At 39.0% G+C, this 27,965-nt stretch overlaps 1 protein-coding gene across 1 annotated transcript in view; it reads left to right on the forward strand.

Moving 5' to 3' along the window:
• The window catches only part of LOC109067596 (DNA polymerase alpha catalytic subunit-like), a 47,600-nt gene that overhangs the window by 14,254 nt on the left and 5,381 nt on the right, over positions 1–27,965 (forward strand). Inside the window, exons 27-36 of the mRNA XM_042751705.1 lie at positions 4,899–4,931; positions 5,036–5,128; positions 5,306–5,511; positions 6,821–6,953; positions 7,407–7,538; positions 7,631–7,805; positions 9,261–9,442; positions 12,109–12,240; positions 20,532–20,648; positions 24,786–24,882. Of these exons, the coding sequence (XP_042607639.1) occupies positions 4,899–4,931; positions 5,036–5,128; positions 5,306–5,511; positions 6,821–6,953; positions 7,407–7,538; positions 7,631–7,805; positions 9,261–9,442; positions 12,109–12,240; positions 20,532–20,648; positions 24,786–24,882 (1,300 nt within the window). The remainder of the gene's footprint in view (positions 1–4,898; positions 4,932–5,035; positions 5,129–5,305; positions 5,512–6,820; positions 6,954–7,406; positions 7,539–7,630; positions 7,806–9,260; positions 9,443–12,108; positions 12,241–20,531; positions 20,649–24,785; positions 24,883–27,965) is intronic.

Genomic DNA, 27,965 nt, shown 5'->3' on the forward strand with positions numbered 1-27,965 from the left:
TTACTGATGCGTCAAGGAAGAACAATTAGTCAGGCGTTTTTGCTCCGATGTGCGTGACAGAGGCATTCGTTTTCTGATGGTAGGCTCCATAATGACCCTCTGCTGACTCTTTATCATGTCACGCTCCAGATGTGTCCCCAGGCATGCGACGGAGAGGGTCCGGTCCCCTTTTCCGTCTTACTAAAGGGCGGCTTTTGCTCTGACAAAGCCGCTAATTCACTGAGCCTTGTAATTACAGTCCACTTTTGTCACTTCTGCCCGTAGTCAGACAGGGAGCTGAGAAAAGGCTAAATGGGGCACTGTTGGCCCGCCGGACAAAAGTACAGAATGTCAAAAACATTTACAGAAGAGTTAGTGCTGTCTGTGTGTTTAGTGTTTCCTACACTGCTATTTAGAGACAGCGCCATGGCTAAAAATGTGACATTTTTACTCCTTGATTAGCTTGCAGTGTAAATTGAATGTAATGAGCTAAATGGGATGGGGACCCAAAAAAAACCCATCTTGGGTAAAAAAATAAATAAGACTTTATTTTGCATCTTCGATGGCATATTAAAAACACACACGTGCTATCGTTCAAAGGTTTGGGGTCAGAACAATTATTCTTATTTTTTTTAATACATTTTTTAAATAATAAATTGATAATTTTATTCATCAATAATGTGTTAAACTGATCAGAAGAGACAGTAAAGACATTATGTTTCAAACAACTTCTTTATCACCAAGTTAGCATTTTTAACAGACCCCCAGCTTTTGAACGTCGGATTCACTACCAAAAGACTCTTGTGAGCTGGTTCTTTTATTAAATCTGTTAAAGTGATTCTAATGAATCACTGGTGGAATCAGTTATTGGTTTACTGAATTAATGTGTAAATCACTTACTGTGCTTTTTAAAAATGAATCATTGACCATTACAGTATGCTTAACTCTATATGGACCACATTATGAAATTTAGTTTGTTAGACATTAGAGGCCTAGTTAAATTGGCACATTAACAGCTTTTCTCCCTTAAAAGACTTTAAAAGATAATATTGTTTTAATATACTATGCAAAGAAGTGTCATTTATTGTAAAAACTGTTCAGGTCTGAGAAGGTTTACTCAGAAAACCCATGCTGGCAAAACATCACTGTACTCCGATGTCAGAGGCTCTGTGCCTTCTGTATGTTTACTCTCAGATGTGTCGGCCGGCATGTGTTTTAAGACGAGCCATCTCCGCTCTCATTTCTGAGCCATAGTCAAATGACTTGTCTTTCAGCTCTATGGGCCCCCCTCACCCCAATCTTTTTCTGTTGTCATAATACACCACCATACAGTACAGTGGCTATGGAAACATAAAATCATAATCTAATTTATCACTGTAGCCTCTTTTAATCTTTTTTTTTTTTTTTTTTCCTGGTGCCTCGTTCCCTCCAATTCTCCTTTTCCCAACTCGTTTAATATCTGTCTGCGTCAGCGTTAGAGGTGCAGCTAAATGAACTGTGTAATACAGTATACAGTTGCATTGCTAAGTAGCTGTAACTTTATGGCTCCCTCTGAAGTAAACCCGCACCTGCTCAAGGTCAGAAACACTCACACAGACAGATGGTGTATCAATTTAAGTGTGGGCTCTAAGGGTACCGCTGGAGAGCCGGGTGCGAAGCCTAGGCAGAAGACAAGAGCCATACCAGCCTTCTGTGAAGTCTCTGTGGTCCCACCTAGCATTCACCTAAAGTTGAATTATGCTTTATATTTAGTGGTGCTTGAAAGGTATTTCAACATATAGAGATCAAAATATCTAAAGGTGCAGTCACACTTGTTGTTTGATGAAATTTGCTAGTCTTTTACCTGGGAATCCCCACAGTCAAAAGTGGGGGGAAAAAAGAGCAACTTGACGTTGGGCCTTTTTGGCTGCAAAATTTCACAGAAATGCTGTTAATATGACTGCACCTTCAGGTACAGTATGGGCTCTTTTAACTTGGGCAAGGTAAGCAGCCACTCAGAACACCCTTAAACACTGAGAACAGAACATGCAGCAACACTTTGGCAGCGACTTTTGCACTGGCAAGTACTTGCAGATTCTTCTACAAGTCTAGTCTATATCGTGATCAAGCTTTGATAACGCAAAATCGGAAGGCACACCAACAGCAAACCACACATAACAGATGATTAATCCTGCTTAATCAGTTGTGTGTTTCTGTGTGTTTTGGGGTGACCTTGGCTATGTTTGTTAATGCCGACAGCTATTTTGTTATTACTCAGACCTGACCTCCTGCTTCCCTCTGGGAGGTATGTTACACCTCATAAAGCATGCTTAAGTCCTGCTCCAGTTTCAAGGAGTGGAGCTTCCCGTGCTCTGAAATAGCCTCGTCCTTGTCCCTCTGAGGGCTTGGGTTTGGCTATGATGTGTATGTGTGTGCTGGGGGGCATGAATCCTGGTGTCTTGCTCGATTGCTGTTGACAGGCTGCAGTGTGTCCCTGTCTCTTTGAGGCCTCAGATTAGCACCCCCTTATTCCCCTGCCGAAACCCCCACCTGTCCGAGTCCCTCTCCCGTAGAGGTCACCCTGCATGCCGGCACAGCGGCTGTGGGGTGTATGTTTAAGGCTGGACACCCTGAGTAAACAGGAACTGTTATCATGACACTTCAGATATGTACAGTCTCTGTCTACCTGTTACTGTCTGCAGTGAGTTTGTGGGACAGATTAGTCACCTTCCTTTTATCAGTTTTGAGGCCACTTGCAAAGAGTTCTAAAATAAAGAGTTGACAGGAAATTGTCAAAATACATTTTTTAATGTGAAGGAATATTCTTTTATAAATCAGAATTTGGTCATATTCCAGTTATGAATGTCTCATGTAAGGTAAAATTCCAGTTTTCAGAATTCCAAATATGACAGTTATATACCTGTTTTTCTTTTTTGTCATGTTTAATCCTTATTTGGAATATACATTAATAGATATACTAATCTTTATCTGTGTATGTTCAAAACACCCAGAAGTAATTGTGGGTGTTAGAAGACAGCATAAGGCCCCTTTCACACAGAGACGCGTTTAGCTGAATATGCATAAATTTTGTATTGTATAGGCGTTTGTCCACGCGGATCCGGTGTTTTGGGAGAGTGAAACCGGGTCCCAGAGTGGATAAATCTGAAAACGCCACTCTTGCATTTTTATGTGGACAGCGAATCCGTATATTTCTGAAACAATGATGTCATCAGGCCACGAGACGCCCCTAGTCAGACACCGCTACGTCACTTTACAGCAACAAAAACATGAACAAACACTGAACGATTGTCTTTTTAACTAACATTAACACAGATTAATAAATGTATAGTTCCATGTTCATTTGTATACCGTGCGCAAGGTTTATGCGCATAGTCCAAGTCGTCTTCTCCGTTTTTAGTGTCTCTGTTGCAGAATTACAGCACCACATACTGGTCTGGCATGTATACTACATCAGTTTGTGTCAGTTTTGTGGTTTTGTGTGGACGCAGATTTTTGAGACGAGGGGGAAAAAAAGATTGGATAGGGAAAGCTCTGGCTTCGTGTGGACGTAGCCTAAAAGTTTTGACTTTAGTTTTTGATTTTCATTTTTTTTTTATCTTTATATAATAAAATAAAAAAATTCCTTTCAAAAATGTAGAGTCAGTAAGATTTTTATTTTTAAATGAATACTTGTATATTCAGGAAGGATGTCTTAAATTGATCAAAAGTGACATTAAAGACATTTATAATAAAAACAAATCTATTTCAAATAAATGCTGTTGCATGTGCTGTCCATGACATTTATTTGGAAAAAAAAAAAAAATATATATATATATATATATGTATATATATATATATATATATATATATATATATATATATATATATATATATATATATATATATATATATATATATATAGTATCAGTTATTATTTTTTTTTGTGAGCACAAAGCATTTATTGCATTGAATGTGCTATTCATCAAAGAATCCCGAGTGCACAGCTGTTTTCGGAAGAGATAAGAAGAAATGTTTGAATATTTTCTGAAGTATCAGTTATTTTAAATTGTAATGATATTTCACAATATTACTGTTTTTGTTTACCATATTTTTAATCAAATAATTGCATATGAGACTAAACCGTTTTTACATGGTACTGTAGTTCATTCATTAAATTACAGGAATATTTCATTATCTTGTAAACCTCTTTTTTTAACTTCAGTATGGATTGTAATCAGTAAGTGACATGTAAATACAGTCAGCTGGGATTCCAACCTCTGTTTCCCAAATTAGCACCATGACTGACCACAAAGCCTTTTTTCTCCTTTTTTAGCCTCTGTTTAATTTTTCTTTTGCTGCTTTTATGTATTCCTTTTTTTCTTGCGCTACACTTCTACCTCCCTCTGTCTGCCCTTCATTTTTTCCTTTTGTCTCTCTCTTTTTCTCTGACAGCTGTGGTTTACATGGGTCTCCCTCTGCAGCTGGACAACCCTCCCCTTTTCTCACTCTCTCTTTTTCTCGTCATGCAGTCCAGTGGTGATTAAGACTATTAGGCCTTATAATGACTCTGCTGGTGTGTGGGTTTGGAGCCCCATTTCAGTGCAGCTAATAGACCTCTTAGCCAATTATCCTCCATTTAGAAGCAAATCACAGAGGCTTTTTCTCTCCCCCTTTGATAAATGTTGAATTACTGAATAGATTTGCTAATTAAATTCTTTGTGTGCTTTGCATGTGCGAGTCCTAATGTTCATGTGTTTGAGTTTGCGGATGTGTGCTTTTTTCCCTGTAGTATTTCTTGCTGATGAATGTATATTCGCTGAAGTGAGTGGGTTTGTTTGACATTCCAGTTTGACCGATTTGAAACTTATAAAAAACAACACATACTATAATAAGTGTTTATTGTGTTTCCCAAGTGACATGCGGTCTTTTGTCTCCCGCAGATTTTGATGCACACCAAAGAAATGGTGCAGAGGGTGAGTCATGATTGGTGTACATTACAGTAATAATTAAGCGGCACTTGCCGTGTTTGTTATTTGTAAGCCGTGTGTCGGTTTGACGGTTTACGGTTCTCCCTCAGATGAATCTGGAGGTCATATACGGGGATACCGACTCCATCATGATCAACAGCAACAGCACCAATCTGGAGGAGGTCTTTAAACTGGGAAACAAGGTAAGGTTTTGGGGGGAAAGGGAGGGGGGTTTCAGCACGTCTCACAGAAAAATGCATTATTGGATTTTTAAAGCTTGAATGAGTCTGACATTAATGATTGAGACATCACTGACAGTCAGGGAGACTTAAACCAACCATTCCGCAATTGAATAAATGTGTCTCTGTGTGTGTGTGTAGGTGAAAAGCGAGGTGAATAAACTCTATAAGCTTCTGGAGATTGACATTGACGGCGTGTTTAAGTCCCTTCTGCTGCTGAAGAAGAAGAAATATGCAGCACTGATGGTTGAGCCTCAGGGAGATGGCAAATACACCACAAAACAAGAGCTCAAAGGCCTGGACATTGTGCGTAGAGACTGGTGTGACCTGGCCAAAGAGTGTGGCAAGTCAGTGCACTGAACTACAGATCGTTAGCCCTATCTGTCCCTTATAAAGACAGTAATGTAATAGTAATCTTTCTTGATCTACTTGAAGCTCATGACTAGGGATGTTAATTTTAACCGGTTAACCGTTAACTGACCGTTAAGAATTTTTATCGATTAATACAATCAGTTAAACGGTTTAAAAAATCATTTATTTATTTATTTCAAAAAATTAAAAAAAATATTCAAAAAGGTTAAAATACACTATTAAAATAATCTATACTTATAATTTTTATGTTTGCTTTTTAGAGAGAGAAAAGCATGCCGCGTATAAGTTGCATTTTATTATTTCATTCAGAAATAGGCCTAATACGACACAAAATGTTTACAAACATTATAATAAACACTGTAAACAAAGCTAGGCTATTTTAGTTCCCCTCACTCAACAACATATCCTTTCAATTAACAGTATTTAGAAAAGAACAAAAATTTAAAATATAAGAAGCTATAGCAATATAAACGACAAGCCAAAACAAATTCATTTAGGCTAAAATGAAACTTAAACCAACGTATGGGCTCTCATTCGACACAAAATCAAATGTTTCCGTATTCGCAATGTATTTAAATGGGAAATTATTATCTATTATCCACTTCACTCGCGTTCCAGTATCCACGTAAAACAAAATATTTTGTATTACATCACGGCGGTACGATGATAACACTTGGTGGCACAGATTTTACTACATATTTAAACTGAGCAGTGTATTTTTTTCCCCATATGTTTGACTTATTGTATTTTATTATGATAATGAACAGGCTGCATTGTCAAGGTAGCAAAGCTTAACTGTTTAAGCAACTACTCCCTTTAGTCATAAAGTTAATCGATATTGTAAAAGTTTTGCTTTTATCTGTGTACATTCACAATAAAAACAAATCTTTGTGCTTTTGTAAAATAAGCCTGAAGAAAAATAGGATGCCGCTTTCTGCCGTCTGGTTTCCTTCCTCGTGTTCTGTTGTTTGCTGCTTTTTTTGTGCATGTAAAATTAATCCCCAGAAACAAATGTTAATATTTTGAAAGGGTCACAGACACTTATCCTTTCTAATTTAATTCAATTCTAATTTAAAATAATCTTGTTGGTTAACGGTTAATAATTGGTTAATGAGCGTCGGTTGTCGGTTAGGAAAAATAACTGAAATGAACATCCCTACTCATGACACCAAGACAAATGCCTTGTGTGTGTGCAAATACAAATGGCAATAAAGCTCTTTCTGATTCTGTATATAGTTTTGTAATACTGTTGTGATTTATAAGATCCTTTTCTCTTTCATCTAGTTATGTGATTGGTCAGATTCTGTCAGACCAGAACCGTGACACCATCGTAGAGAACATTCAGAAACATCTGATTGAGGTTGGAGAGAAGGTGGCCAATGGCAGTATTCCACTCAATATGTTTGAGATACACAAGGTAAAGGACTGAATTAGAAACAAGCTTTTCTCAGATTGGTTCGTCTGTGAATAAGGATAATATCTACACTACTAGTTAAAAGATTGGAAAACCTTAACAGCTCAAAACGAAAAAACAAATGGTGTTTCGGTAATTATGTAGCGACTGAATTTGCTTAAATACTGTTCAGAGGTTTGGGGTCTTTTTTGTTCTATGAATATGAAGTTTAAATGAGCAGCTTTTATTTGAAGCAAAAATAATGTATTACTCTAACTTCTTAAATGTGATTTATTATTTCTGAAAATATTATGTTTCATATGTTTATTTATTTATTTAGTTGTGTAAATATGGGCACAAATCTAATTTCAAATGAGGAGAGTTCAAACCATTTAAAGAATTTCAATAACTGATTTTTTTAATCTCATGAAGTGTGTTCAAGGGAATAGGTTTTTTTTTCTTTCTTTCGTTTTTCAGTCCCTGACAAAGGATCCTCAGGACTACCCTGACAAGAAGAGTCTCCCCCATGTCCATGTTGCCCTCTGGATCAACTCCCAGGGTGGGAAGAAGGTTAAAGCGGGTGACACTGTTTCTTATGTCATCTGTCAGGTGAGCAGCCAGTATATTTGTACTTCTGACTCTAAAATTTGGCAGTAAACCCACACCAACCTTCCCCTGCTGCCTGTGCTTTCCTCTGTTAGGACGGTTCAAACCTGGGTGCCAGTCAGAGGGCGTATGCCCTGGAACAGCTACAGAAACAGGCAGGACTCAGCCTGGACACACAGTACTACCTGTCCCAGCAGGTGCACCCTGTGGTGGGCAGAATCTGTGAGCCAATCGAAGGCATTGATGCAGTGCTTATTGCTACATGGCTTGGTGAGAAAGTCTGTCTGGATCAGTATTGATTATATTTTGCCAGAAAGTACATTTGAATTATGATCAGTTTCCCTTTTTTGCTCATTTCTTTTGACACAAAGAGCAACATATATTATAGTATAGATATTGAATTATTATTATTTTTTTACCTTACTGTAATCTCTGAACCTATTTTAACTGCCATTGTGAAAATTAATGAAGCTTTTTAGCTATTTAATTAAATTTTATGTATTTAGGTATTTGTTTTAATTCATTAAAAAAACTTTAATTCTGAACATATTTTAACTGATGTAAGTTGTTAACAAATCATTCATTCATTAATACATTTTTTGATATATTTGTTTTATTTTTATTTTTAAGATTAAGGTTATACTTTTAGATGGTTTGTAAACATGTTAATTTTGGAGCATTTAAAAAATATCAAGTGTATATATTGTTTTCTTTTCCCTAGCAGCTGAGATCCCATTTACCCCCCAGATGGAAATTCAGTTTCTTTAAAAAGTGCATGAACCCTTGCCACTCTGTCTCCATGACAACAGGCCCTCTGTTTGGTATCCCGCCATTGGGTCCAAACCTCAGACGCTAATTCAATCTCCCCACTGTGTCACCAGAACCAAGTAGCTGGTTTCCTTAATTTATTTAACGGTTAGCAACATAATTTATGCCACATTTACTTCCAGAATATCCCAATCAACTGCTTCTCAAGTAGTCATGTAAAACAGTCTCACAATACACACAACATTCAGTGTCCATTCCTAACTACAGTTCACGCACCACCTTGTTCCCTTGACCACAGATGTGTGTGTGTGTGTGTGAGACATGCCGCATGTGTACCTGTAGATGGCAGCAGCACTCGGGCCTCAGCGGGTTTGGATCCTCAGAGACGGCGGTTAATCCCCGAAGTCTCATAGTCAACACTTACTTATGTGCTCATTTATTCACTTAGCCAAATTACCCAGGGGGACGTAGGCTGTTTTTCCGTGCTCTAGTAGTGTTCGGTGTCACCTGGGGGGATTAAATGGAGATTCAGCTGCTGTCTCTTAATGATTTGATGATCTCAGCTGCCTGGGAAAAATCGGATAGCTGCGCTTTCTCTACCCCTCCTCTTTCCCCTTATTATGTTTCCAGTTTATTCTTATCGTTAGCTAGTCTCCCTCCTCTTGCCTCCTGCAGCCGTGCCATCTTCTCTTTCTTTCTGTCCCTCTATCCTCTTTCAGCTTTCCCTTTTTCCCCTCTTTCCATCACTGTCCATAAATACATCCGTGGGGAAGTCTGAGCCTGCATGGCGTTATCGCCAACACACCGGAAGTAGATTTCAACCTAGAACATCACAAACTTGCACTGCTGACTTTTTTGTTTATTTACGTAGTTGTTTCCATTGCCATTTGATGCTAAATGGTTTGAGTGTTTTTTAAGAGATTCATAACTTGAACGTTTCTTTACTTGCTTGTCCAGGGCTCGACCCAAGTCACTTCCGAGCTCAACAGCAGCAGCAACGTGAGGACGAAGTGGACAATTTTCTGGGTGCCCCGGCCCAGCTTACTGACGAAGAGCGCTACCGTGATTGCGAGAGGTTTACTTTCACTTGCCCTGACTGTGGTACTGAAAACATCTACGACAACGTGTTTGAAGGGGCGGTGAGTTATCAGCCCTCATATTCACATCCATTAGCAGACCTGATCTTATCGGTCAGCAAAATGCCAAGCAGTCCATCCCGATTCATGCATTTCTCACCGTTCAATTGCGTCCTACCTTAACTTCCTGTTAAATATTGTGTAATGACAGGTAACAATAAATTTAAGCGGTGCAGGTGATTACTTCCTCCGCTTCAGGCTTTTACCGGCCTATTAATTTCAGAGCCATACACTTTATTTATAGAGGCTTGGCAGAGCTGGGCAGGGGGAGAGAGGTTTTGCCGGGGTATATTCCTGGAGCTCTTCAGTACACAGGATGTCCGTCATACTCCAGGCAGAGGTCAGCGGGGGCTAGAGGAGCGTGTGTAATCTGCCTCTAATTAAGGGTCCGCACACACGCACATGCTCATGCACAGCTTTCTCTTGTCCAAGACTAATAAAAAGTGACATTGACCCCCCTCTCCACTGGGTTGATCTCTGTCCTCCTAGCTGTTTAGAGATTTTGCATGCTTCAGGCCAGGGAAGGCTTGGAATTCTGGGAAAAACTGGTTGGCATTTATGCACACTATAACTTAGAACTGTCCCCTAATGGACTTTAATCAGGTTAAACACCATATGTGACCCTGGACCACAAAACCTTAAGTCGCTGGGGTGTATTTGTAGCATTAGCCAAAAATACATTGTATGGGTCAAAATAATTGCTTTTTCTTATATGCCAAAAATTCTTTAGGAAATTAAGTAAAGATCATGTTCCATGAAGATATTTTGTAAATCGCCTGCCATAAATTTATCAAAACTTCATTTTTGATGAGTAATATGCATTGCTAAGGACTTCATTTGGACAACTTTAAAGGCGATTTTTCTCAATATATATATATTTTTTTTTTTTGCACCCTCAGATTCCAGATTTTCATATAGTTGTATCTCGGGACAAATATTCCCCAATCCTAGCAAACCATACATCAATGGAAACATTATTTATTCAGTTTTTAGATGATGTATAAATCTCAATTTTAAAAAATTGACAACTTTGTGGTCCAGGGTCACATATTTAAACTGAAGTGAATGCAAACAAGGAAAACAGGCAGATCAATAGATTGTAACTGCTTTTTGTTTGGTTTTGTTTTTTAGGAAACATGGGTTTTAGTGTGTGTGTGTGTGTGTGTGTGTGTGTGACATTCACAACAAAGTACTGCAAAAACACTATAGGGTTGTTTCTGAAACAGAAGGCACTGACCTGCAATCCCCAACTAAACAACTTTATTTATTTCTTGCCCAAGATGACTTTTGAATTCGGTTCAATCCCCCTTTTCACAATTTCTTTTGTCATGAAGAGTGACTCCAGTACAGATCTTAGATTAATCTTCCTGATCTCACGGCAATTCATACATTTTTGTCAAGGTGGCTAATTCATACAAATTTGTACTACCTCACTTGTGTGAATTTAAACAATTTGTGAAAAAAAATTAGTTACATATTTAACTTTTTGAAAATGATAAACAAGCCATTTATTTGAGTTATTTACCATTACAACAAAACTTGGAAGCCATTAAACAAGACTATGCTTATGTTTCACTGCCTTGTTTTCATATTCAGCACGGCATCTACCCTGACTAAGCTCTATTGGTGTTTTTATAAATATCCATATCCCGTGTACACTGAAAAGCATGTGGTACCACTTGTATGTTATGTTGATGAATAAACAAGCTTGTAACATATACTCACGATAAGGTATCTAATAATTAGGAGTACAGGGTTATAGAGGAGCTCTGGTTAAAGGGAGTGCTATGATGAAAGGAAGGCTTGAAAGAACAGCCTTGACTCACAGTCACTGCAGATCGTTCTCTTATCAGAGCCGGCCGTGGAGAGAGGGAGGAGGACAACAGGAATGCAAACAGACGATACTAGACACTATTTGCATAGACACATGGTTTCCCCTTAAAGTGGCGCTCAGTGAGAGATGTAAAGATCATAAAAACGCTAATGGCTCACAGCGACTACCGGAGAGTGAATTGAGCGGCGCTTCACCAGCGCCGTACCATAAAAGCAAGAGTGATTTGTTTGTGTGAGACGGTGAGCTCGAGCAAGTGTGCTGACGCATTAGCTGCACACACACACACAGCTTATTTGAGGCATAATGAGCACCATAAACAGCTCTGCTAGTGCCCATGTGAGGTTAGATTGAAGGGATATCAGGCTACAGTAGTTTTTATCCACTGTTTAACTACAATTGTTGCCACTGTTTCTCAGTGGGAGGTCTGGGGCCTTTTAGATGTAGAAAAGCTGGCAAAGCTTGCAAATCATCTGCGCAGTATGGCATTTGTTACATGCTGTCACCCAGATACACAGCTGAAAGCCTAATGAAGTGCCATTTTTGCTCATGTGTGTTTCTGTTCCCAACCTAGATACCCTAGAGCCTTGGTCCGAGGGCACTGACATTATATTTTTAGTATGTTTGAATGTCTAATAGGTCAGGTCTAATAGCCTTTAAAAGCTTCTTTGGGCAATGCCAGTCAACAGCATAAATGGCCTGATTATGATGTGGTTTGTGCGTGTGTGTGTGTGTGTGTGTGTGTGTGTGTGTGTGTGTGTGTGTGTGTGTGTGTGTGTGTGTGTGTGTGTGTACCGTGATCAAATGCTGTGTTAAAAGTTAATTTATTTGTTTCCAGGGGAGCACCTTACAGCCCAGCCTGAAGAACTGTTGCCATATCCCCTGTCGGGGCAGCCCAATTGAGCATCCTATTAAAATTAGCAACAAACTGCAAATGGACATTCGCCGCCACATCAGGAGATACTACAGTGTGAGTATGAACAAATGCTTCTCGTAATGCACCACCTATGTGTTCCAGATTGGCCACTGCAGGTGTGGTGGATAAGGTGTCGCATAACAAGGAGCCACGTAACTAATAAATACCTATTTGCACCAAGAGTTTTGAAGAGATTCTCACCAAATGTGTACAGACATTCAGTTGTGCTCATAAATTTACATGCCCCTTGCAGAATATGCAAAATGTTAATAATTTTAACACAATAAGAGGGATCATGAAAATTGCATGTCATTGTTTATTTAATAATGTCCTGAATAAGCTATTTCACATAACAGATGTTTATATATTCTCCGCAAGACATAATAATAACTGAATTCATAAAAATGACCCCATTCAAAAGTTTACACACCCTTGAATCTTAATAATCTGTGTTGTTTCCTGGACGATCCATGACTGTTTTTCTGTGTTGTGATTAGTTGTTCATGAGTCCCTCGTTGGTCCTGAGCAGTTCAACTGCCTGCTGTTCTTCAGAAAAATCTTCCAGTTCCTGCACATTCTTTGGTTTTCCAGCATCTTCTGCATATTTGAACCCTTTCCAACAGTGACTGTATGATTTGATGAGATCCATCTCACAACAATGACAAAAAATGAACCAAAAAAAACCAATAAAAAAAAAGGAAAAAACAAAACAAACTCAAAAAAGCAACACAATGCATTAAGAGCCAGAGGGTATAAACAAATGAACATGATGATGTGTACATTTTTCTTATTTTGTTTAAAGATCTTTTTTTTTTTTTTTTTTTTTTTTTTTTAAGAAGCTACATAAATACTTAAATGTTTCCCAGAAGACAAAATAAGTACAATTTACCCTGATCATCCAATTCAAAAAGTTGTACACCCCCCAGCTCTTAATGCTTTGTGTTGCCTTCTTGAGCATCAGTAAATGTTTTCACCTTATATAATAGTTATTTATGAGTACCTCAGTCGTCATCCATGTGAAAAGATGGATCTCAAAATCATAGTCACTGTTGGAAAGGGTTCAAATATGCAGAAAATGTTTGCTGGAGGATTTTGCCAAAGAACAGCAGGCAGTTGAACTGCTCAGGATCAACACAGGACTCAAGAAAAGATATCACAAAACAGAATGACAGTCATGGATCATCCAGGAAACGACACACACTATATTAAGGTTCAAGGGTATGTAAACTTTTGAATGGGGTCATTTTTATAAATTCGGTTATTTTGTCTTGTGGGGAGAATATATAAACATCTGTTATGTGAAATAGCTTTTTTATATATATATATATATATATATATATATATATATATATATATATATATATATATATATATATATATATATATATATATATAATATGATAACTGTGTGATCACTAGACTACAATGTTAAAAATGTAAATATAGATGAAAAATATTATATACTTTTATATATATTTTTATAGCCAATTATGGTTTTCAGAATCAGTCTTTCAACTACATTATACTACATTTACATTGTTAAATACAAATATGATTATAAAAATGTATTATAATGATATTTTAAGGTATGTAATGTGGTAATAGTATTAACGTGGAAATTAACGATATTAATATTTATTATTAATATTAGTCTTTTGATACCGGTCTATCAGTAGACCCAATACTCAAAATAGCAGTATACCTATAATAACTTTCCAAATCTCAAACCAACTTCTGTTTCCTACCCATAACACTGCAAATCATGCAGCAAGAAAAAAAAAACCTTGACAGGTCAAAGGTCACAGCATTTATATTCTTTAAAAATAATCATTTGCGTATGCTTTTGCCGAAGCTCTGTGTTCATGTGCCTTCCTTCAAATGTGTCCTATACAGTAACACTACAGGTAAACATTATCAAGTTTATTGTCCAAGAGTCTTCATCCTCTACTCTAATTAGCTCCCTGCCTAATGAGTTGGTCTTAAGTGATCTGATGGTAGTAATCGTTGCTACATTCACAATTCACCACCCGGCCACTCTGTGAGCACGTAACATGGGTTAATTTGAGCTCACCTTCCTCATGCTGTTTGTTTATTTCCTGTCTTTATTGAATTTCAGATGCGGTCTTTTGCCTTTGAGCGTTGCTCCAAACAGCTACCGCCCCCCTCCCGCTGCGTCACAAATGGGTTTAATTTTGTGCACACTCGCAGTGTCTTTGCAGAAATACAGGCCCTGGCGATGTGACAAGTGTGCAGATATTGGGCCTACGTTAAGAGCGCACATACGTCTGTGTATCTAATTTCCCAGCTGAGGGTTTTGATCGACAACCGTAATCACTGCACACCATGTCCAGTCAGGACAAGCAAGCCAGGTTCTGAAACTCTCTAGCCGAGCTGGGAAGTTCTGGAATGCCGGAAACTCACGAATCCGACTTGAAAGACATGGGGGTATATTCTCCCACAGTGCTGTGCAGAAAAATCAATTAGCGGCCTGAATGTAGCCACCTCCCTCGCTGGGACAGTGCCTGTAGGCTCTTTTGTCAGTATGTGTGAAACAGCTGCTGGTAGTGAATGCAGCCCCCCTCCTCGCTCAGGCCCGGCTTCAGTCAAAACACATCAGCCCCCCCCCACAACACTAGCAACAAAGAAGACTCTGATATTGTGTAATTAAGGATTCCTTTCAGCTGAGGGGAGAGCTCAAATAGAGTTGTTTGTTCGCAGAGATAGAGGGAGAAAGCCTGGCTGCGTGAGGGAGGACTTGCAGCTTACATGGTTACAGATTGGAAGTCAGCGGTGTTTGTTGAGTTTCCTACGGAACACCAGCGAGGCATTAATCATGAAAGAAATCACTGCCACCTCCACCTTCAGCCCACCACCATTACCAATAAAACCACCCTTTAGAGACAAAGCAAATATGCTTTCCTCTCGTCTCACTCCCTTCCCCCTTTGCCCCCCCCCCCCACTTCTCTCCTTCCTTGTCATCCGTTCTGACTCCTGGAGTCTTCTGCAAAATGAGAGCGTGGCACGAAGTGGCACCCCCCCGTATTTACCCCATTCTAATGTGGGTTGCCATGGCGTTTAACAAATTATTGCAATTATGTTCGTCATGTGCTTCGCCCTTGGTAACTGGCTTCGGGATGTGATGGTGGTGGTTGTGGGGGGGTGACCGAAATAAATAAATAAAAAAAGGTGATAATCCTGTTTTGAACAAAAGGTCAGATTGCTGAATAGAAAAGGCTTGATTAAAGCAGAGATGTACAAAGTGGACGCATTTGCGTCCATTCAGCCGCTCTCCGGCTCCACAGCCGCTGTGTGAATGTACAGCTGTTGATTACCAAGGCACAAAGCCTGTGAGAGGCTGTTGTCTTGTGGGCTTTTTTGCACCAAGCTGCCTGTAATCGCAGCTTTTTTTTTCTCGACTAAAAGGGGCAGCTCTGGATTAAGGGCATCAGAGAGGGGTTGTGTGCATGTTCAGTGGGGCTGGTGGATTTATGAGTGTTTAGATGGCAAAATTCCTTAATTTAGCGGTGCTTGCTAAGGCACACATCGCTGTTGCGGTTTCTTCAGCATGCAATTCATCAAGCGTGGTTTGAGTTATGGAAATTGTGCAATTGACATGTTTTTTTGATCTTATTTTTTCGTACTTTTTACTTTTATAATTTTTGCATTTAAACAGGTGAAAAAAATTCAGGAGGCTTGCATTTGCCATATCTAGGGATTTTTAAATTGCAATTTTTTTATTTAATTTTTTATTGATATTGATTAAATTGTGATTTTAAATTATTTAACATTTACATTTTTAATTGCACCATTATTATTAATATTAGATATTTAAAAAAAAGTATCACCTGAATATATACAGTATATATATATATATATATATATATATATATATATATATATAAAATTTTTTTTTTTAATTTTTTTTGTCTCTAGTATTAACCTTAAATGTCTTATATTGCTGCTTGTTAATTTTATGACTTTTATTATTCAGTTTTTGCCATGGGAGGATACTTGTGACTGTGTGTAAAAGAACATCTCACACAACACTCTGAGAAACACAGTGCATGTACATTAAATTAAATCACAGCCTTCGCTAGTTGTTAATTGCACTGAGCCATGTTTCGATTTCGGTGTTATTTTGATTAATTGTGCAGCCCTATGGACCAGAATATCTTAAAGAATTGGAAAGCCTTTTCTAGCTGCGTAGCAACTCCCAAACAACCGCCCTATCAACGTAGCATGCCATGTTTTTGCATCTTTTTCTTTGGAAACTGTAAAAAATCCTTCCCGCATCTGGTATTGAAGAGTGAGTACAAGTTGTGTTTCTCATTCAAAATGGTTAAGAAAGCACACATCTTCTTACAAACCTGACACAGATATGAAACCTTAAGTGCTAAGTTCTGATTGCAATCTGAACCGAAATACTCTGGGTGAAACTGCTCTAGAAAAAGACCTGCAGGTATAGATGCTACAGTGCAATTGTGAAATGGAGAAAGCGAGAAAGAAAGGAGGAGAGTGAGAACATTTTTCCGGTAGCTTGCACTGATCTGTGGGCCCCAGTCTTTGCCCAGTGTTTGGTTAAATTATGTGGAACTCATTTGACGGCTGCAGAAGTGGCTGTATTCGCAGTGTCAGGTATCGACTGGTATAATTATGCAATTATGAAGCTTTATCCTGCCTCTCTCTCTCACAGAGCGAGCTCTTAGTGTTTCAATTAGATGTTTTTTTCTCTCTTTTGCTCCCTGATTTTCTTCTTTTTTCTGCCCATCCTCTATTTCTTGGTTACAATGAAGATGCAAACGGAGTCTGCCTATCAGATAAGCAGGTTGTGTTTTTGTCACCTGATTTAGAGTATTTAGAGTCTGGTCTGTAGTTTATAGAGAGTGAATGTTTCCTCTGATGTATTTTTAGAAGATTCTTAGAATGTTTTGAGCATCCAAAGGTGATCAGGGCAGGCATACATTTCCAAAGACTGGAAGATGCCAAGAGAATGTCATGGTTTGCAAAAATATTAAGCAGCAACTGTTTTCTACACTTATTAAAAAATAAAATAAGATTGTTCTTAAGCACCAAATCAGTATATTTGAATGGTTTCTGTGTGAACATATGAATTAAATAATGGCTGCTGAAAATAGGACCTGTGATTTCCGCGATGTTGAAAACACGGACAGAATCACGGAATCGGGTCATAAAATTGGAATTTACTGTATAACGTGGAATTTGCCAAATTTTGGGTGAATAAATCAAAATAGGCTGGTACACTTAAATGCAAATGCAATATTGATTAATGTCTGTGAATAATAAACCACAAATATACTATCTAAATATGAATTCCTCTGTGTGAATGAATGGGGCAGATGTGCGGTTTGGTTTACTACACACATACGGAAGCGCGTGTGATGCACGCCGTGTTTTCAGCCTTTGCTGCCTCAATATATGAGTGCATGAACACATAAACATAATCTCTAGAACTGCTCAGAGTGTCACTTCATAAACATTTTACAATTTCTTTTGAGGATAAACTATCGTCATATAAACAAATAGACATAAAGGCTTACACAGCAACCCATCAAAATAAAAGTTTGGTTTAACTTGAAGAAACTGTTACAAAGATATTACTTAATGTAATAATAGTACTGTTACTAATAATACAATTATTATCAAAACATAATTTTTAAGGAATATTTGCCAGAACAATTATTTTTTATTTTATTTTTTATTTGTTTACCTTAAAAATGTAAATACACAACAAAGTAAAAAAAAAATAATAATAAATACATTTTTATAAAATTAATTTATTAGAGATGATTTTGATTACTAAAATTTCATGAAACCATTTAAATGGAATCCAGAAAATTAATGGAAAACAGAATGTTTCAAGGAAAATTGAAACATGTGTATATATGTGTGTGTGTGTGTATATATATGTATATATATATGTGTGTGTGTGTGTGTGTGTGTGTGTGTATATATATATATATATATATATATATATATATATATATATATATATATATGTATATATATATATATATGTATATGTATATATATATGTATATGTATATATATATATATGTATATGTGTATATATATGTATATGTATATGTATATGTATATATATGTATATGTATATATATATATATGTATATAGTATATATATATATATATATATATATATATATATATATATGTATATGTATATATATAAATAAGAGCATCTACACCTAAAAATTAACTCATATATAGTCTTATTTTAAGATTTATGTGGATCAGCCTGATTCCGGTAGAAGTGTATCAATACACCTCTATTTAATGTGCTTGCAAAGAGTGTGTTTCTGGCCTATTTTTTATGGTGTGCATTGACGCTAATGTTATCTCTTTTACCGCCACTCAGTTTTTATTCTTGTGCCCAAGGAGGAGAATAAAATACTTCAGAACTCTGCATGTCTCAATGCCGCTTTGAGGATCATTAATTCAGAATGAAGAAATGTGGGTCAGCAAACAGGTGAAATGGCAAAAGTCTCCATCCCTCCCTTTTTCATCAAACCAGGCCACTGTACAAAGGACAAAGTTTCTACTGGCCATCCCTGCTGAATTTTGTGTTTAAAAACAATGACATACTTGTGTGTTTTTCAGTTGGCTTGTGTGTGTTTCTGTAGTCGCAGTCTTTTGCTAAGCCCATGGGAACTGAACTGTTGGTTTAGTCTTGGGCCTCCAGAGGCACAAAAGATCTGTTAAGGCAAACAGAGGGGTGATAACACCAGCGCTCCCTTCAAAATGAAAGCCAAACAGCTCACATATGTTCAGATTCAATTACACACTCTGGGATTTCCTTAGCCCCTGGGCTTACTGCTAATTACGCAAATAACATCCGTACAGAAAGCCGCCCAGATGAGATTAATTGAGAAATTAAAACAAGCCGTTGATTCCGATAATGCTGTGAGGTCTGAACAATAACCCATGTAGGCCGAACAGGTTTGACAGCACAGGTGGGATGACAAGACTCATCTCTGGGTTCAGCAGGGGCGATAAGCTGACCAGCTTATCCACAGATGCTTGTAGATCAGGCAATAGAGACAATTGAAACCAGTTTACCTTTTTGTTCCATATTTTTGAGTGAAACTTGAGCAAACTTGTTATATACCTAAGGAATTAATTGCAGCATAAAATAGGCATTTCATACCAGAATTAAGTCAGACCTTAACTGAGTTTGAAAGAAAAAAAAAATCGTAGCTGTTAACATCAATATTCTGAGCGATCTAAAAAGGAAAGCTGTGAAGTTATTTGAATTAACTCCTGGAACATATAATAATGTAGAGGCATGGTGATCATGTGGGTCGTACAGGTTCAAATCTGACTTGCAATATTTTCTTGATCCAGTTCCACTCCATATAATTTCCTGTCATTTGGCTAATGTCCTTGTAATTAAAGAAGGTGATAAATAGATGAATAAATAATGATAATAAAATCTGGGTGTAAAGACTGACAACTTCAGAAAATAAATAAACTGACTTTAAAAGTGTTGTTGATTTTAAAAATATTTTTGAAATAAGTGCTTATGATTATGGTGCTCACCAGGGTTGCAGTTATTTGATCCGAAATACCATACAACTTTACAATTTAAAATATTAGTTTGAACTTGTAAAGCTGATTTTCTGCAAGCTTTACTCTAGTCTTTAGTGTCTGTCAAAAATCATTCTGATATGCTGTTTTGGTGCTTAAGAAACATTTCTTATGGCTATCAACATTGAAAACAGTTGTGCTGCTTAATAATTTTCTGGAAACGTTTTTTTTTCCCAGGATTCTTTGATGCATTTATTTTAAATAGAATTCTTTGTAACATTTATAATTGTCTTTAATGTGTTATCTCTGAATGAAAGTGTAATTTCAACACAAAAAAAAACAACTTTTGGACTGTTCTAGTTTTATGTCTAATATTGCATCTTTTCATCTGATATTGCATCTATTTTAGCATCTTTCACCAGGGCCTATTTTCCTGTCTCTATGTCTATCTCCCCCTTTCTCTCTCTTTTTCAGCCTTCTCCAGTCTATAGTAGGGTAGGTGGTGGTAATGCTTCAGGGACAGGTGCTCCTCTGATACTAGGGGTTTATTTAGTGCTCCGTCATTAGCAGGGCATTACCCACATTACCCCCTGGCCCCCGCTGTAATAACAGAGGCAGGAAAGGCAGTGTCAGCAGGGGGCAGCTGCATCTGCTGCAGGCTGAGGCCTCACACGGCCCCACCACAGGCAAAAGCACCAGCGACCCGTCTCCTGGGGGCCGCAGCCACGTGCATCACTGCCAATCAGCTTTTTAAATCTTTTTCTTTCTCTCTATTTACACAGGGTTGGCTGCTGTGTGAGGATCCGGCCTGCCAGAACCGAACCCGCCGGCTACCCATCGCGTTCTCGAGGTCTGGACCGATCTGTCCAGCCTGTCTCAGATCCACGCTGAGGCCTGAGGTACTGCACACTTTTTCTGTATACAGAAGCAGTCCCTTTGTCCAGATGGTGGTGCTGTGGAGCCTGTGAAAGTTCTCCATGCCTCGGCCCAGGCCTTTTATTCCCTGTCCGTGTAGTTTTTTTCCCCGTCAGTCACCCATGTTTCTACCCATTATATATTACCCGGCCTGTCTGACCCGTATGACACAATGTGAGTTTGCTTCCTGCCTTAACAACTTTCTCTGATAAGAACTGGCCTCCAGTTGGACTTGGCCTTGGTCTCGCTGCTTGAAAACCTGTATGTGGGGTGTTTCACTTTTACTTCATCCTGTGATCACTTCAAGTATCTTCCCCCAGTTTAGAGACACAGTGAGGGACATCCTTTCCAAAAAAAATGAGTGTCTGTCTTTGTCCCTGTCTGTCTTCTTTATCATTTTCGTCCCTTTACCAACACATCCCCCCCATCAATTCCTTCTTCCTCCTCGTGCTTTATTTCTGCATCTAGTTCTGTGGCGACAGGTTGAAACCCAAAAGGACAATTTCTCTTGTCACCATAGCCACTTAGCTGTCCTCCGCTCTGCCTGGTGAGATGGCAGTTTAAACTGCCGGCTGAATAAAACATTAACTTCCTCACCCCTCTACCGTCCCTCTGTCGTTCTGGGCTTTAGAGCTCGGCTGACAGCAATGCGTCTCCTCTGGTGTCTCCACGGACACAGAGACATTGACTACCATTGTATCCAGATTAAATGGAAGCGTAATAGGCACCCTCGGCTGATTGGCCGGTAATTTGAAGGAGTTGTACACAGGTGCAATTTGTAATATTTTCAGTAAATAAAATATTATCATTGTTGAACACAAACTGGCGCGCTCTCTCTCTCTCTCTCTCCGTTTTTCTTTTTCAGCTGCTTTCCCTCACTCGTAGATCTCTCCAACCACCCCCACCCGCTGTCTCTCTCTCTCTCTCTCTCTCTCTCTCTCCCTCTCCCTCTCCCTCTCCATTTTATTGATGTACGTTCAGGCACCCATTAGGGCTTCCTTTTTTTCCCTCTAGTGGAAATTGCAGCATGTTAATTTTCACACAAATTACAGCAATAGCAGGTATCTCTATTTGATACATTATAACAGGAGCAATCAGGGATAATTGAGTGCCTTTCAGATGGTAACCGGCACATTCACTTCAATTCAAAGCCAGTCCATTTATCGTCTAATCGCTCTTTAAACACTGAATTTCTGGGAACAAAAATTCTTGTCATAATTTTGCTTAAGTGTATTTGGAAATCACAGTCCTTTGAGCAAGGATAATTGAAATCAAATCCCTTTCACGGGAGCTGACATTTCTACATTTCCCCCCAATTGAAATTAATTTCAAAAATTGAGCATGAATATCTTCAAATAGCAGGCAATTATACCTTTCAATGGGGAGAAATTATGTGCACAAAAAGTGGAGACATCAACTGGCGCTTCAGTTAAATGTCTTTGTTTCCCACTGTGTTTGCCTTGTAAAGATTTACATATATTGACTCGTTATGAAACCTTGTGATGCCGATCGCCTTCTTTTTCCAGCTCAGCCCGTTAAAATTAACTCAGATTGGAAGGGTTTTTTTTTTTTTTTTTTTTTTTGTTAAGCCTCATTAAAACTGTTTGGAGATTTTTCTTCTTCGTTTTTTTTTTTTCCCACGTCCTCTCTTTTGCAGCTGCACAGATCTATGCGAATTAAAAGAGTAGCCATTTTCTCTGCTTCTCGGCTCAAAGAGGATATTATACATCTTTACATATAAGCACCATGACCGGAAGGAGTCATTAAACGATCCGCATCGTAAGTTTGGCCAGTGATCTTCATTGAGAGTCTTTAAATGTAGCTACTTTATTTTTACACCCCTTTGGTCGTAGTCTAAGGCCTCATGCTTGACACTTTCTCTTTTCCCCTCCATCCAGCTCTTCCGGCAGGCTGCGTTTGGGCTGTACCAAAGGTTCGGTGGTACGGCACTGGCTGCCACGTCTCTATCAAGGAGGGGGGAAATGAGGCGGGGGTCTCAGGAGAGAGGCAATTTCACAGCTGGTTTGCTCCTTAGTCACTCGGGCCGAAAATGCTGCAGATTTGTGGAGAAAATTGAAATGGTGTCAGTACAGGAACAAAGCATTGAGCCGAGCAAAGCTGCATAAGGGAGGGGCCTCTGTTTGCATGGTGGGGGGGTTTAAATTCAATAACGTTTGCTGGTGCTTTGGTCACACCCCTTTTGACACCTGTCAGCACAGCTGTGAAGCTCGTGTTGGCCCTGCCTCTCGTGTCCGTCCACTTATTTCTTGGACTGCGTTTTTAGTTCACGATCTCCTTCGTGCACACATGGCGACCTGGCGCTGATTATAGGAGCTCCATTATGGCCGCATTGCTGAATCGACAGGCACGGCTGTTGATCAGCCAGTGCATTATGGGTCAACAGCTGCTGGGCTCATCGGAAGCTGTAGAGGGCAATTAAAAGCCGTTATGCTGAGGAGAGAGCCCTTGCTAAACTCCTCCGGCACCCACATCGCTCTGATTCTATGGTGACACAGAAAGACTGTGACCCAATAACAGCAATTAACATAAAAGTATAATGGCTAATCAAATTGACAGCAACAGTTGTTCATCAGATCCACACACGCTGCCTTATCAAAACAAACTATTATGAAAGAGGTAATTTCAGAGCTGAACGTCTCTCTCTCTCTCTATTTCTCTCCCTCCCCATTCTCTTTTATTCTCTCGCTCGACCTGCACGCCACTGGCAGTTAGACACATGGCTAACGGTAATTACAGCCGAATTTACAAACCAAACACCGTTTCCTGCTTTTGTCAGGAGAGACTGTTTTCGGCCAATCAGACAGTTACACAGGTTCTGTGACTCCAAACTCGGGGTTTGACTGAGCGCGTGTGTTTGTCTTTGTCTGTGACAGTGGAGAATATATGACAAACACTACCTGTCTCCGCAGCTGTAATTAACACAGGTGATTCTCCAGCTTTCCCTGATTGAGCCGCACCAATCTCATTACGCTTCAGCCTTTCATTTTCTCCGGGACAATAACACGTACTAAACTGCATCGGTATGATTTTAGCTAATTGGTTTTTTCCCTTTTCTTTTTTTTAGTTATATTGAATATGCAAAGGAATAATCAGCAACCACAGTGTCACTAAAGAATTGGTAAAGAGCTTTGAATGTTAAAGTAATAGTTTTACTTTTTATAATGAGCAGGTCTTAAATTTTTGTGGAGAAATCTACCACTGATACAGTACACAGTGTGTTTAAAACAGTGCCAAAGCGCCCTCAGCAATCGAATACATACCTTATCTTTTATAATATGAATGTTTATTTAAAACATTTTTCTTTTCTAAATTTGATTAACCACGACAAACATACAAACAATGAACAGATACCGTCACCACCGCTTACAAACAAAGATTTCCAAATGACATATTAATACAATATAGAAATATTCAAGTACAGTTTTACAAAAATGTCTTGTAGCCCAGTGAACAAGTAACAAGGACATTTTGCGACCATTAACCAATTTTGTAATGTTATGTATTATTATATCATGTGATTTGGATGGGATTGCTGGGTGGCAGGCCATGTGAAGCCTTAAAAACTGGGCAACTTCAAAGTAAAATCAGTCTAAAACCATTGTCTTTCTCCTCTTCTTGAAGAATCATTTTTGTATCAGTCAAACATTAGTTTCATTGTGGCTGGTTTGCATGGGTGTACTGAATTTAGTCTGTTCTCTGAATATTCTTACACTTATTTTATTGAAGCATTGGTTTGGTTTGTGATTCTTTTCACATCAGTGCAATGGAATTTGTACTTGTCGGAAGTCCACAAGAAATCAGTCAAGAGCCAGAGTAAATGGCTGGGTGCTGTTAAATGTTAAATTCCATATGTTATACCTATAATGGTGATGCACAGGTTTACCAAGCATTTTGTCTGGAACTAATAGGTGAAAGCTATTGATTTTGGTCTTTATTTAGCCTGGTTTTTGGACCAACTTGAGATAAATCATGTTAACCTGTCTTTTTTAGCTTGTTTTGTTTCCCAGAAGCATAACCTGGGAGTTTTGTGTATGTCTCATCACTCTTATAAGTTGTAATAACTTGTCTAATCTGTTTTCTATTTTTGATTTTTATTGTAGTATTCAGAGAAAGCCCTCTACCACCAACTGTGCTTCTACAGATTCATCTTCGACTGGGAATACGCCTTCAAAAAGGTCCTGTCGGCAGAGGATAGACGTAAGACTTTTATCACTAATTACTTTGGAAATTTGCTCACAAACATCACCCATAAACGCTCGTCCAGCACTTTTTTCCGACTCTGCGCACACTTACACGCACACACCTCACAGCGGCTGGAGGCGGCCACTAGGTTGGGTTAAGAATCCTCAGCTACTCGAGTCGACAGCCGTAATTCAGGCGACGGATTCAATCACGGAACGGCGCGGTGCGGAATGCAAAGCGGTCCAATCAGTTGGAAGGAAGAGGGGAGTGAGTGAGAGAGAGCCTCCTCTCATCCCGTAGGCCCTCGGTAATAGCGCTGGCTATGTTGATTGAAAACAGTTTTTAGATTTTGGAAAATGATAGGGCGAGTAATTGGAGAGAAGGCTAAAGGATAGCCCTTCATAAATAATGGGACATGGAGCATATGTTTTCAGCGGGTCGTTGGAGGATCCAGACCGCTCACAGCCGCCGCTAGCCGAGCCGTGGCTACTTACCCACAATCCTTTTTGATTGATGTCACTTGATTAAAAAGGACCTCTTGGAATAGACTTATACATTTATTTATTTATTTTTACATGTGCCGATGAGGTTCCGAGCTGGGCGCGAGAGCCGTAGATAAATATAATGTGTAATCAATAGATGACCACTCAGAACGTGGAGCAGGCCGAGAGGAGAGTGTAACGGGGGGCGGGGGCCTAACATGATTATAGACTTAGCTTCTCCGGGGAATTTTATTTCTTTACTTTTTCCCGACTGTTGTTTCTGCAAGTAATTGTGGCCAATCTGCGGCATTCTGTCAGCCACACTGCCCATCACTGCAGCCGGGGCTCTAATTCCTGAAGGAGTGATTTTAACCCTCTAGCCCTGATTTTCACCAGGCGCAATGAGAGGTGACGTTACTCCTCCTGTCCTCCTCCTCCTCTTTTTTTTTTTTTTTCTTTTTTTTTCTCTTCGCAAATGTTCTCAGAAACCATTTGTTTATTCCATTTATTATTTGGACTTTTTCACTTTCTAGTTACATTTAGTGTCACGTGCATCTTTCGTTATCGTCGTGCGGTATATACATGTAGCTCCGGCATGTACACGTGTATATTGTAGGATTAGTAGAGGACATCACACACAGCTTTGAAGTATAGCCTTAAAACGGTTATCTCCCCTCTCACTATAATACTACACATTACTGTATTATAGACCGCAGGGTTTACAGGGGTCTAGGGGTGAAATTACAGGGCTGCATGGCTTGTACTTCCTTTTACCTGGTCCGATTTCTTATTTAGACCCTGGGATGTAACTTTGCCGTTATAGGGGTTCTGAATGTACTGTCTTGCACTTGGCACCTGTTACATTACAACATCCTTGAATTTATGTACTGCAGGTTTAGCTACAGCAGGTTAGGTGGCTAGTACATGATGGAGATACGGCAGTAATGTTGGTTTCCACCTGGAATTGGTCAAATACTAGCCAACTGTGATTTTAAACATTTAATTGTCTTACCATTAAGACTTTTACCTAAACCAGTCAGTGAAGAGCTAGTCTAAATGCCGGTTAGTAATGGTGGTCACAGGTTAGTAACGTTTACAGTCTGTTTTTATTTATATAATAAAAATTACACTCTGTGTATATGTATGTTTCTTTTCAAGTCCCAAAGTTTAACCTTTGAGTAATATGTATAATGCAATTTAATGCTGAATTTGTATAATTTTGTGTAATTTGCATTAGTTATTTTTTTTATTTCAGTTTTAGTTTAAGTTAAACTTAAGTGACTCTAAACAAAATTGAGAAAGGTTGCCTTTTTTTGTATTTTTACTCTTTAAGTTTCTTTCAAATTGCATATACATTTATATGTAATTTTTGGTGGTCTCAATTATTTGCTCATAGATGCATAGATCAGTAAGACTAAAAGCAAGCATCATGCGTGTCATTGGATGGTCAATTGGTAAAATGAAAATAATCATAACGTGACTATAAACCACACGAGGGCTTAGAAGGTTGTGTTTGTAGATCTTTCTAAAAGCTTGTTACACTGCACCACCAAAGTGTGTTTTCTTCAATGCATTTGCACCGATTACAAGAGCGCAGCAAACAAAGGTAGAGGGTTGAGCTGCGGTCCGCCGCTGTTGACGGCGATGGAAGCGCTCGGGAGTGATAGTGGAATAAAGTACAGTTCAGAAAACTTTTAGCTGCCCTCTTCCCACACACACATACACGCACGCCTTTTCGTAATTTACCAACCACCTCCCCCTCACACCATGAGACATTTAGTGTCGTATCTGCCAGATTTTCTGTCTGTCTCTGATGACGGAGGAATTGCTTTTAAAGTGGGCATTATGCCAGACCAGCAGCACAATAGAAAAACCAATCTTCCCCCTATTCTGTCTGCTCCGCTGTTATTGTGGAGCTTTAGATAACTGGAGACGTACGTTGCTGGTAGATTGAGCAAGAGAGAGCCGTTTCTGCTGGACGCCGAGGCTGGAGGTTAGAAGTCTCCAGCTGTCTTCGGCTGTGGTCGCTGGAAGGTGTCTGAACAATGAGAAGGGTGAATGAACCTTTTGGTCGGTCTGGGAAGTTAAGCCCGGAGAAGAGTTAAAATTACACACTGCTTTGAAGGAGTTTGTTTGGATGGGCTGCAGTGTGTCGTCTTGGCCAGGGGTGGTGCTGTGGTTTGGTTCTGCTGGGATGCATTGCAGGGCTGTGATGGAAGGAGGGCTGTGGTGAATTCATCCCTCTGTTGCTTGATGGTGAAATTGCTGGTCAGTGCTTTATCCATTTGCAGTCTGTTCCTCACTAGATTACCTGATTCCTTCAGAGAGAAAAGACTGATGGAAATTGGCCTCCCAACCCCCCTTCACACAAATACACACTCACACACACGCGCACACACACACAGAGAGAGTAAGGTAAATGAAAGTAAATGCCTTCTCTCAAGTATCTATATCCAAGGAAATCACTGTCTGTAACCTGTCCCCTCACCTCAGCTCATTACATCTCAGTAATGTATAAAGTTGGGTTGTAGTTAATCTGTGATTTTTGCTTTACTTTATAGTTAATGCAATTCTCAAATTTTGTATTTTATACTTAATTACTGCAGTCTAGGGGTG

This window comes from Cyprinus carpio, chromosome B24 (genome assembly GCF_018340385.1).
Source record: "Cyprinus carpio isolate SPL01 chromosome B24, ASM1834038v1, whole genome shotgun sequence".
NCBI lineage: Eukaryota > Metazoa > Chordata > Actinopteri > Cypriniformes > Cyprinidae > Cyprinus > Cyprinus carpio.